General features: G+C 34.3%; 1 protein-coding gene across 1 annotated transcript in view; it reads right to left on the reverse strand.

The window, feature by feature from the left end:
* Positions 1-7,573: 7,573 nt before the first annotated feature.
* cabcoco1 (ciliary associated calcium binding coiled-coil 1) overlaps positions 7,574-13,678 on the reverse strand; it is a 45,272-nt gene continuing 39,167 nt past the window's right edge. Inside the window, exon 9 of the mRNA XM_079801325.1 lies at positions 7,574-8,420. Coding sequence (XP_079657451.1) covers positions 8,337-8,420 — 84 coding nt within the window. The 3' untranslated portion in view covers positions 7,574-8,336. The remainder of the gene's footprint in view (positions 8,421-13,678) is intronic.

A 13,678-nucleotide genomic window follows, 5' to 3' on the forward strand; every position in this document is an offset into this window, starting at 1 on the left:
TCTACATGCTTTGTAAGTGGGCAAAGCTGCAAAATCGGCAGTGTATCAAATACTTGTTCTCCCCATATATATATATGCATATGTATATTTTTACAAAGCCTTATTCTGTAGGCTAATCTGAGCCTGTCATTCTGACTGTGTCACGTCTGAGCATTCAAGAAACAGAGCGATTAGGTTTCACAGGCACCACAGCTATGCGGCCATGTGCAAAGAGAGTGTTCGGAAAAGCATTTGATCTCAATTAATAGCACTCCCAATGAGATCAGCCTGGAAAAGTGAAGAGGGGAAATCTGGATTTTGGCAGAAGCAGGAAAAGAGTTTCGGTGCTGCCACAGCACGACAAATTCAATAGTGAGCGAAACAAGATGAACAACTGGAAGCCCAGAGCCCATCTGCCCTTGTTATTGTCCTCCATTTATGTACTGCTTAATTTAATAAAGAGCAAAGCATGATGTTACAATGCGTCAACAGGAAAGCTTGCTTATGCTTGAAGTGGGTTTGTTGTGAAATAAGTACAATGGAAAAAAAACCTGCTGCCAGCACATGGGGCTCCTTCCAGCTATTTTTGGGATGATTAAAGCTATAAATCATCACGTCATCAAATGTTCAGGAATGTTTTTAATCACTCAGCTAAGATACACAATGGTTTGGCTGCAACTGTATCCCTGTTTATAATTAGCTTGACTTTGTAAAACGAACGGTTTTAATGTAATTAGATCCTGCAAATGTTGCAGGCATCCGCTGGAGACAAAAACTGCATTTAAAAAAATAACACATCTTCTAACACAGACATAAGCGTTATTTATTTTCACTTAAAGTGACACCATCCCCTAAAGGACCAACGAACGCAGTCATGCATGTCTCACTAAAAAGGTCCTGAAACGGTTCATTAATAACTGTAAAACCTCACATTCCCAAAGATATCCCATTATTAATACTGTCTTTAGCCATCAGTAAATAATATATAATAAGTATTATTTTGTATAAGTATAATATTAATTACTACATTTGTTTAAAAAATGATTCATTAAATATAGTAAATCATCAGTAAACAATCACAGTAAATAATGAACACATACCTCATGAAATATCCTATTATTAACATTGTCTTTAAATTATTATTATTATTTTACGGTAATTTATATTATTAATAATTATTTGTTATTACTAATTAAATCATAAAATTAATTATAAATAACATTTGAAAAATAATTATTAAATATAGTAAATAATCATTAAATACTCACAGTAAATAATAAAAGTGATTTAGCAGTCAAAGACCTCATGAAACTGTGAAGTCTGACACGAATTATCCTCATTTTACATATTTAAAGGGATAGCACATTACCCACCACAAAAAAATAAGACAATTCTGGCATGATTTACTCACCCTCAAGTTGTTCCAAAGCTGCATAAAGTTATTTCTTCTGTTGAACATAAATGAAGATGTAGGAAGACGTTGGAAACCAAACAGTTGCTGGTCCCCATTGACTTCCATACACTAAAAAATCGGGGTTGTTTTTTCAACCCAAACGCTGGTTTGAGACTATTGGGTAAGGAGGATGCGTTAAAGAGCCTGCACGTCATGTTAACACGGACCAGTGCGAAAAGCCGCCATTTTCTCAGCTTTAGTCATGCTAACTTGTGTATTTTTGTTTTTGGGTGAACTATTCCTTTAATGTTGAAACAGTAGGAAGACAGTCAAACCAAAATGTATTCAGACACCTTCAAGATTTTCTCACATAATCACAGTTTATTCACTATAGTTTAGAAAATGGTAATAAAATATGACAAGAACTCAGAGTCAAACTGTTTCAGAACAAATTCATCATGATAATGTCAGATAACTTTGATAACAAGGTCTGTAATGGATTACAATCAACCAATCAGCTGCCGGCTGTTAAATTTAAGTACACAATTAGATAATACCACTTTAGGTCAACCAATGACCAAGCAGTGCTTCCTTTTGTTCAGTCTGTGGTGTAAAAGGTCACATTAGCAATTAAAGACAAAACACAGGGTCAGGTCAAAGTGTCTGAATAATTTTGTTCCCAAATTTTTATAAATTTTACTGGTAGTCCAATGTATGAGGAAATTTGGGGTATAATATGTCACAGTTGACTTTATTTTGCTATCCTCACTTACATAAATGAACTATAGTGTCCTGCACCCACTGTAGGAAGTAGGAATATAATCCAAATTAATTATTGAATCAATTGTTGTTTAATAAAATGCATTATTGTTTTAAAATGGCCAATCGCATTCAATTTATGTTACAATCATGATCTACTACTTGCAATTTTTATTCATCACAGATAATATCAGATGAAGAGCATTTAATTGGACAAAAATTATAGCATATGCCTTTGAATTACGTTTTATCTCCAGGAAAACAGTGGGTGCAGGACAAAGTTAGAATTGTGAGATATAATGCCAGAATTGCGAGATATAAAGTTAGAATTGTGAGATATAAAGTCATAATTGTGGGATATAAAGTCAGAATTGCGAGATATAAAGTCAGAATTGTTTGATTTAAAGTCAGAATTGTTTGAAATAAAGTCAGAATTGTGAGATATAAAGTCAGAATTGTTTGATATAAAGTCAAAATTGTTTGATATAAAGTCAGAATTGTGAGATATAAAGTCCGAATTATGAGATATAAAGTCAGAATTGCGAGATATAAAGTCAGAATTGCGAGATATAAAATCAGAATTGCGAGATATAAAGTCAGAATTACGAGTTATAAAGTTAGAATTGTGAGATATAAAGTCAGAATTGTGAGATATAAAGTCGGAATTGTGTGATATAAAGTCAGAATTGTGAGATATAAAGTCAGAATTATGAGTTATAAAGTCAGAATTATGAGTTATAAAGTCAGAATTGTGAGATATAGTCAGAATTGTGTGATATAAAGTCAGAATTGTGAGATATAAAGTCAGAATTGTGAGATATAAAGTCAGAATTGCGAGATAAAAAAGTCAGAATTGCGAGATATAAAGTCAGAATTGTGAGATGCAAAGTCAGAATTACGAGGTATAAAGTCAGAATTGCGAGATATAAAGTCAGAATTGCGATGTATAAAGTCAGAATTGTGAGATGTAAAGCCAGAATTGCAAGATATAAAGTCAGAATTGTGTGATATAAAGTCAGAATTGCGAGATATAAAGTCAGAATTGCGAGAAATAAAGTCAGAATTGCAAGAAATAAAGTCAGAATTGCGAGATATAAAGTCAGAATTGCAAGATATAAAGTCAGAATTGTGAGATATAAAGTCAGAATTGTGTGATATAAAGTCAGAATTGTGATATAAAGTCAGAATTGCGAGATATAAAGTCAGAATTGCGATATAAAGTCAGAATTGCGAGATATAGTCAGAATTGCGAGATATAAAGTCAGAATTGCGAGATATAGTCAGAATTGCGAGATATAAAGTCAGAATTGCGAGATATAGTCAGAATTGCGAGATATAAAGTCAGAATTGCGAGATATAGTCAGAATTGCGAGATATAAAGTCAGAATTGCGAAATAAAGTCAGAATTGCGAGATATAGTCAGAATTGCGTGATATAAAGTCAGAATTGCGAGATATAAAGTCAGAATTGCTAGACATAAAGTCAGAATTGCGAGATATAGTCAGAATTGCTAGACATAAAGTCAGAATTGCGAGATATAGTCAGAATTGCTAGATATAGTCAGAATTGCGAGATATAAAGTCAGAATTGCGATATAAAGTCAGAATTGCTAGATATAAAGTCAGAATTGCGAGATATAAAGTCAGAATTGCAAGATATAAAGTCAGAATTGCGAGATATAAAGTCAGAATTGCAAAATATAAAGTCAGAGTTGCGAGATATAGTCAGAATTGCGAGATATAAAGTCAGAATTGCGATATAAAGTCATAATTGTGAGATATCAAATCTTTTTACCTTGCAATTCTGACTTTATAACTCGCAATTCTGACTTTATATCGCAATTCTGATAGTCGCAATCACCTTTTTTAATTTTTTTATTCTGTTGCGGAAACAAGCTTCCATACTTTAAAGCCTATCCACACTATAAAAATTATTTTTCAAAAAGTTGTTAATAAAACAAAGATTATTGGAGTATGTTTAAAAAAAAAAAAAAAACTATTTCATTCTTCTTCAACATTTCACATTTAACACTTAATTTCACACTTAATTCAATTCTTTGTGAAATTTACTAGCAATGTATACTAGCAATGTAATATAGTCAGAATTGCGAGGTATAAAGTCCGAAGTGTGAGGTATAAAGTCAGAATTGCGAGATATAAAGTCAGAATTGCGAGATATAAAGTCAGAATTGCGAGAAATAAAGTCAGAATTGCGAGAAATAAAGTCAGAATTGTGAGATATGAAGTCAGAATTGCTAGATATAAAGTCAGAATTGCAAGATATAAAGTCAGAATTGCGAGATATAAAGTCAGAATTGCGAGATATAAAGTCAGATTTGCGAGATATAAAGCCAGAATTGCGAGAAATAAAGTCAGAATTGCGAGATATAAAGGCAGAATTGTGAGATATGAAGTCAGAATTGCTAGATATAAAGTCAGAATTGCAAGATATAAAGTCAGAATTGTGTGATATAAAGTCAGAATTGCGAAAGTCAGAATTGCGAGATATAAAGTCAGAATTGCGATATAAAGTCAGAATTGCGAGATATAAAGTCAGAATTGCGAGATATAAAGTAAGAATTGCGAGATATAGTCAGAATTGCGAAGTTTTTGCGAGATATAGTCAGAATTGTGTGATATAAAGTCAGAATTGCGAGATACAAAGTCAGAATTGCGAGATATAGTCAGAATTGTGAGATATAAAGTCAGAATTGCGATATAAAGTCAGAATTGCAAGATATAACGTCAGAATTGTGAGATATAAAGTCAGAATTGCGAGATATAAAGTCAGGATTGCAAGATATAACGTCAGAATTGTGAGATATAGTCAGAATTGCGAGATACAAAGTCAGAATTGCGAGATATAGTCAGAATTGTGAGATATAAAGTCAGAATTGCGATATAAAGTCAGAATTGCAAGATATAACGTCAGAATTGCGAGATATAAAGTCAGAATTGCGAGATATAAAGTCAGGATTGCAAGATATATAGTCAGAATTGCGAGATATAAAGTCAGAATTGCGAGATATAAAGTCAGAATTGCGAGATATAGTCAGAATTGCGAGATATAGTCAGAATTGCGAGATATAAAGTCAGAATTGCGAGATATAGTCAGAATTGCGAGATATAAAGTCAGAATTGCGAGATATAGTCAGAATTGCGAGATATAAAGTCAGAATTGCGAGATATAGTCAGAATTGCGAGATATAAAGTCAGAATTGCGAAATAAAGTCAGAATTGCGAGATATAGTCAGAATTGCGTGATATAAAGTCAGAATTGCGAGATATAAAGTCAGAATTGCTAGACATAAAGTCAGAATTGCGAGATATAGTCAGAATTGCTAGACATAAAGTCAGAATTGCGAGATATAGTCAGAATTGCTAGATATAGTCAGAATTGCGAGATATAAAGTCAGAATTGCGATATAAAGTCAGAATTGCTAGATATAAAGTCAGAATTGCGAGATATAAAGTCAGAATTGCAAGATATAAAGTCAGAATTGCGAGATATAAAGTCAGAATTGCAAAATATAAAGTCAGAGTTGCGAGATATAGTCAGAATTGCGAGATATAAAGTCAGAATTGCGATATAAAGTCATAATTGTGAGATATCAAATCTTTTTACCTTGCAATTCTGACTTTATAACTCGCAATTCTGACTTTATATCGCAATTCTGATAGTCGCAATCACCTTTTTTAATTTTTTTATTCTGTTGCGGAAACAAGCTTCCATACTTTAAAGCCTATCCACACTATAAAAATTATTTTTCAAAAAGTTGTTAATAAAACAAAGATTATTGGAGTATGTTTAAAAAAAAAAAAAAAACTATTTCATTCTTCTTCAACATTTCACATTTAACACTTAATTTCACACTTAATTCAATTCTTTGTGAAATTTACTAGCAATGTATACTAGCAATGTAATATAGTCAGAATTGCGAGGTATAAAGTCCGAAGTGTGAGGTATAAAGTCAGAATTGCGAGATATAAAGTCAGAATTGCGAGATATAAAGTCAGAATTGCGAGAAATAAAGTCAGAATTGCGAGAAATAAAGTCAGAATTGTGAGATATGAAGTCAGAATTGCTAGATATAAAGTCAGAATTGCAAGATATAAAGTCAGAATTGCGAGATATAAAGTCAGAATTGCGAGATATAAAGTCAGATTTGCGAGATATAAAGCCAGAATTGCGAGAAATAAAGTCAGAATTGCGAGATATAAAGGCAGAATTGTGAGATATGAAGTCAGAATTGCTAGATATAAAGTCAGAATTGCAAGATATAAAGTCAGAATTGTGTGATATAAAGTCAGAATTGCGAAAGTCAGAATTGCGAGATATAAAGTCAGAATTGCGATATAAAGTCAGAATTGCGAGATATAAAGTCAGAATTGCGAGATATAAAGTAAGAATTGCGAGATATAGTCAGAATTGCGAAGTTTTTGCGAGATATAGTCAGAATTGTGTGATATAAAGTCAGAATTGCGAGATACAAAGTCAGAATTGCGAGATATAGTCAGAATTGTGAGATATAAAGTCAGAATTGCGATATAAAGTCAGAATTGCAAGATATAACGTCAGAATTGTGAGATATAAAGTCAGAATTGCGAGATATAAAGTCAGGATTGCAAGATATAACGTCAGAATTGTGAGATATAGTCAGAATTGCGAGATACAAAGTCAGAATTGCGAGATATAGTCAGAATTGTGAGATATAAAGTCAGAATTGCGATATAAAGTCAGAATTGCAAGATATAACGTCAGAATTGCGAGATATAAAGTCAGAATTGCGAGATATAAAGTCAGGATTGCAAGATATATAGTCAGAATTGCGAGATATAAAGTCAGAATTGCGAGATATAAAGTCAGAATTGCGAGATATAAAATCTTTTTACCTTGCAATTCTGACTTTATAACTCGCAATTCTGACTTTATATCGCAATTCTGATAGTCGCAATCACCTTTTTTAATTTTTTTATTCTGTGGCGGAAACAAGCTTCCATACTCTAAAGCCTATCCACACTATAAAAATTATTTTTCAAAAAGTTGTAAAAAAAAAAAAAACTCTTTCATTCTTCTTCAACATTTCACATTTAATTCAAGGTGTTACTTTTCAATTCTTTGTGAAATTTACTAGCAATGTATGAGTAAATCCTATACAATTTTTTCTCCAGAAAGTAGGAAGTCATTTTTGTGCTCGATTGGCCTGTAGAAGGTCTGTTGTTGTCTATGAGCTGAAAGGTCATCAGCTCTTGGCTCAGGAATTACTCTATCAATCAGTTTGAGAACAAAAAAAACGGCTCCAAAACAACACTCAAACTGTTTGAACATGTTCTCAAGGCATCCCGTGTAAGCAGCTAACTTCACAGCAACATGTCATCATGGGGGCGGAAAGGCTAATGAAGAGCTAAATCAACAGGCCGTAAAAAAAAACACAGAGGCATGGAGGAATATTGCTGTAATTTGATATTGCTCTGATTAAATAGACATGTTTTTTTTTCATTCAATCACAATCTGTTTGAGTATAAGTATTAATGTATAGTGATACCTTTAATAATAGGAACAACATGAACCTAATTAATAATTCATCTTTATAATAACAACAATAATCTTTGATGGCTTTGCACATGCAGAATGTCTTTGTGATGTGAAATAATTGTGCTCTGCAAATAAGAGCAGAGAGATAGAAAATGATCAGCATTCTTTCATACTGCCGGTTATATTTATAGTTGTATGTGGGTTTTCTCAAATGCAGTGGAAAAGTCACTATTCAGCTTTAATAATACATCACTTTATATGGCAACTCAGCTATTTAGGCTGAGTTACACAGTGTTGCCATAGCGCTGGGCTACTTTCAGACAGCTAATGACTTGTGGGAAAGATGCCACAAAAACCTTACACAAACAACTTAATTAGATATTCTGTTCCCTTTTTGACGTCCATGAATATGATCCTGCATTTCATATTCATCATTTTATCTTGCTGAATAAATCAGGAATGTCACCAGAAAGTCATTTATTTAATCTATTATCAACATCGTACAAACCGATGAAGCACTTTTGCTTGACATAAGTGGAAACTAAGTGAATAAATTTTACAGTAAATGAAGAGTATTTGGCTGTATAAACCACAAGTGCCATATTCTGTTTTATTTTAGGACTTGAATTAATAAATACTGGTGGGAAATCCTCTTGGCGTCTCATCAGTGCTATTTGGAAGAGCCTTTTTGAAGTCGTTCTAACCTCGAGATGTAGGTCTCCTCATGAACTCGCAGTTTCTCTGTGAAGTCGGCCTGTTGAACACACAAGAATTTGTACATCCATAAAAACGCCAAACTGATCCAGGGTGGAGATTACAGTTATGTATTTTACTTAAAGGGTTAGTTCACCCAAAAATGAAAATAATGTCATTTATTACTCACCCTCATGCCGTTCCACAAGACCTCCGTTCATCTTCGGAACACAAATGAAGATATTTTTGTTGAAATCCGATGGCTCAGTGAGGCCTGCATAGCCAGCAATGACATTTCCTCTCTCAAGATCCATTAATTTACTAAAAATATATTTAAATCAGTTAATGTGCGTACATTGGTTCAATATTAATATTATAAAGCGAAGAGAATATTTTTGGTGCGCCAAAAAAAACCTAAATAACGATTTATATAGTGATGGCCAATTTCAAAACACTGCTTCATGAAGCTTCGGAGCGTATCGAATCAGCAGTTCGGAGCTCCATAGTCACGTGATTTCAGCCGTTTGGCGGTTTGATTGACACGCGATCCGAATCATGATTCAACACACTGATTCATAACGCTCCAAAGCTTCGTTTTTTTGGCACACCAAAAATATTCTCGTCGCTTTATAATATTAATATTAAACCACTATACTCGCATGAACTGATTTAAATATGTTTTTAGTAAATTAATGGATCTTGAGAGAGGAAATGTCATCACTGGCCTCACTGAGCCATCGATTTCAACAAAAATATCTTCATTTCTGTTCGGAAGATGAACGGAGGTCTTACGGGTGTGGAACGGCATGAGGGTGTGTAATAAATGACATTATTTTCATTTTTGGGTGAACTAACCCTTTAAGGCAAGACACGGCAAGTGAAAACATTGTTTTTTCATGCAGTGGTCAATTTTGGTATTTTGGGCCAGTTTGCTCCCTTAACATGTAAGCTTTCATGTAAAAATAAAAAAATATGTCAACATTACACATTAAGGTGGTTATTTCATCATAAAGCTCTGTCTCATGGTGCGTTCACACTAGGCGCGATTGATTTACATGTTAAAGGGGCACTTCAGCGCTGGGAAGATTAATGTGTATTTAAACTGGGTCATTTATGTAGTAGAAATGTGACATTATTTTTGAATTTGGTGCCTTCTAGACTGAGAAAAGACAGAAATTTTTTTTTTGTCTCATGTGGATGAAAGACAACAACTCCCAGAATGCACTTGCTTCGCTGCCCTACGAGGCCACTCCCTACACTGCCCCCAGCGTCGTTTTGATCTTCATAATAATACAATCATTTCGTTCAGTTAGAGAATAAACACTACAATTTAAAACTGAACGTGTCTTTTCAATAAAGTGTGAGTGAGCCGAACGAAAGTCACAGAACAAACGCAGCAGGAGCACGAGAGGGAAGTAAGCGCTGAGCAGAGCTGAGGTAACGTTAAGCGCGGCTGTTATTCTCAGCACGTGTCCAGTCTGGCGCGTTTTCAGATTGCATGGGGAAGCTAAACTTTCATAGGAATTCATTGAAAGGTTGAAACACTCACTTTGCTCTGCAGCGCTCTGGTTATGAATGCCTGAGGCCGAGCCGAGCGCATTTACATTCTGTGCGTGAGATCTCTCCCCTGTGGGCGGGTTGAAAACATGCGCAACAGCACCTTCTACTGGCTGTAGTTTTTAGCCTCTGGCCAAAAAATCCTCTGATGATGCAAAATGACGATATTTGCATCATCGGAGGATTTTTTCCAGAAATAAAATGCATAATTCTCTCGTCTCAGGGGGATATGAGGGGGGAAAGTACCATAATTCAAATATTCTACGGGGTTTCTACTGATACAAAGCTTAATGCTAAATCACTGAAGTTACCCTTTAAGTCAATGCAAAGACGCGAATAGACATCCTGCGGCGCGAATGACGCAGCAATTGAGCGAGTTGAAAAATCTGAAATTTGGCGGATATGTGCGCCGCATTAAAGGGTTAGTTCACCCAAAAATGAAAATTCTGTCATTAATTACTTACCCTCATGTCGTTCGACACCCGTAAGATATTCGGAACAGAAATGAAGATATTTTAGTTGAAATCTGATGGCTCTGAAAGGCCTCCATTGGCACAATGGCACGGTTCACTCTCAAGACCCTTAAAAGGTACTAAAGACGTCGTTACAAAGTCCATCTCACTACAGTGGTTCTAAAATAACTTTATGAATCGGCGACAATAGTTTTTGTGCGCAAAAAAACCCCTAAATAACGACTTACATAGTGATGGCGATTTCAAAACAAGGCATCATGAAGCTTCGATGCGTTATGAATCATTGAGTCGATTCAGTGGTTTGAATCGCCAAATTTCAGCAGTTTGGCGGTTTGACACGCGATCCGAATCATCATTCGGCTCACTGATTCATAACGCTTCGAAGCTTCATGAGGCCGTGTTTTGAAATCATCATCACTATGTAAGTCGTTATTTAGGGGTTTTTTGCGCACAAAAACTATTGTCGCCGATTCATAAAGTTATTTTAGAACCACTGTAGTGAGATGGACTTTGTAACGACGTCTTTACCTTTTAAGGGTCTTGAGAGTGAACCGTGCCATTGTGCCAATGGAGGCCTTTCAGAGCCATCAGATTTCAACTAAAATATCTTAATTTCTGTTCCGAAGATGAACGGAGGTCTGACGGGTGTCGAACGACATGAGGGTAAGTAATTAATGACAGAATTTTCATTTTTGGGTGAACTAACCCTTTAACCAATCAGGAGCTTGCTCTAGTAGTGACAACAATGAGGACAAAATCATATGTGGATACCCGGAGCTGTACGATTCATCTTCGTACTTTATAGAAACAGGAATAAAAAGGATCTTGCTTCGAAGAAAGTGAGCGAGGTTGGACAATCTGGTAAGTTGTAAAAAACGCTCTTTACTCAATTTGAGCTACACATAGGGTGATTTCAGAGTGATTTGGACACATTTTGCCATTGAGATGCCAAATCACCCTGAATTCAACCTATTGATACTACAAGCTAGTTAAAGCCGGCAAATTGAGCTTATTCGCCATATTTTAAAAAAATCCATGTAAGCCATTTCGCAACGAGACGAGCCAGCTGGCAGAAGCCCCTCCCATGACGCGAATTCGCATCTGTTGTGAAGCGAATGTCACACGCTAGTGAAGCGAGTAAACTCAAAATGTTCAAGCGTCCAACTACGCGCGAATAGCGCGATTTATTTGCTTAATTCGCGTCTGGTGTGAATACACCATCATACACAGCACTGTCTAATGCCGCGTTCCAGGCAACCCGTAACCTGTGTTTTTCCAACAACAATGGAATCCCCTACGGATGCAGTGTTTATGAAACAAATATACAAATAATGTAAAATAAAAGGTATAACAGCTTTTCTTGCCGTATGCGCCGTTTTTTCTCCTCCGTTTCCCTCAAATAGGAAAGGAGTAAGCACCTTTGGTGATATACTGTAAGTGATTGTAAATGAGCATAAGCCCTGTACGGTCCATCCAACGTATAGCTACTACAATTCTTTGCGCTCAGGCATTTTGGCGTGACTTTGCCTGGAACGCTACGAAGTTGTGAGTCGTGGTTTGAAGTCGTAACTTACGGGCTCAAAACCCTGCCTGGAACACAGCATAATCCAAAATATGGCCATTTTCTTTGTAGGACTAACCAACCACGAAAGTTTGCCGGGAATCTACAGCCGAAAACCACATCTGATTGGTCGATATTAATTTTCAATTACATGATTGGTTTTCACGCGTCACGCGTTTACTAGCAAGTGCAAGTAAAAAGAAAGTAAACAACAACAGATTAGACGATGAAACCCATCAGCAAATTAGATTCAATTAGTTATAGATGGACATACAACAAATAGGGACAGTTCGTTTGCAGTTTTTGTGACTGTTGTTCTGTGTGTTTGTTAAGGTAGTTTTTTTTCTCACACTCAGAGTCAGATATATCCACTTCAGTAGCACCTACAAGCACCAACTTTTCCATACATAACTATATTCTGAAGGCTTTTACAGAGGGATTTGTTGATATATCATTCCTATCCTGAGTTATAGGTCCTTTTACTCCAAAAAAACATGGCAAAATTTATTTTTTAAGGCTATTGTCAGTATTCTCTAATTTACTAAAGCACAAAATAAGATATCCATAATCCCCTCGGTAAAAGCCCTCTCATCTAATATGTCAACAAATAGAACCAACATTTCTAAACCTGGTCCTTTCCAATTTCCATATTTTGTTTTTGGAAATGTATGCAAATGAGCGTATATTTAAGTATTAATTTGCATTTTAAAAAATTCATTTAGACAAAACTTGTAATAAATTTTTTCTTATGTTTATGCCAGTAATAAACTGGAGAAGTTTCACAGTGATATCTTCTATAGTGTCTCGCTTTAAAAAAAGTTATTTAAATTTAGATAACTTAAATTGTTTTGCATTGCAAATTATTTTCATAACATTTCAGTACATCTGCCCCCCTAATTCTCAAGATAGTAATGGAAAAATATTACTATAATGCAAAAAATATTCAATAGTATTTTATTTTATGACCTTTAATTGGTGCTGATTTCACAAAAATCTGTATATATTATTGTTATAGTATCATTGTATTATATATTATATTACTGTGTTACAGTAATGATAATCACTTTTGAGAAGAATGAACATAAATAAATAAATCCTCATTAACAAAATGCCTAGAAAATATTACAGAAATGAGAATACATATGTCACAATAAAAAAATAAACATAAAAATAAACTATTAATTAAAAAACAAAACTTAATGGTCCTAACAAAAAGGCTTGATTATTTTTATACTAAATTCCACTTATTATACTAGTATATATTATAGTATTTTATTGTTTTGCCTTCAATTGGTGCCCATTTCATAAAAACAAATTGTATTGTATAGATTTTTATCATTGGGTATTACTGTATTGTATATTATATTGTATATTGTATTATAATGATAATTCTAATGAAAAAAAAACCCTCATGAATAAAATGCCCAGACAATATTACAGAAATTATAATACATGCCAACATAATGGTCAAACAAACATAATGGTCCTCAATATTGGCTTGATTGTTTTTATACTAAATTCCACTTTATAGTATATTATTGTATGGTCTTTAAAATACACAGAAAATATTACAGAAATGATTATAAATGCCTCAAACAAACATAATGGTCCTTAATATTGGCTTGATTGTTTTATACTAAATTCCACTTATTATATTAGTATATATTATAATATATTATTGTATGGTCTTTAATTGGTGCTGATTACACACACACACACACACACACA

This window comes from Gobio gobio (assembly GCF_949357685.1).
Source record: "Gobio gobio genome assembly, chromosome: 20".
Classification (NCBI taxonomy): Eukaryota; Metazoa; Chordata; class Actinopteri; order Cypriniformes; family Gobionidae; genus Gobio; species Gobio gobio.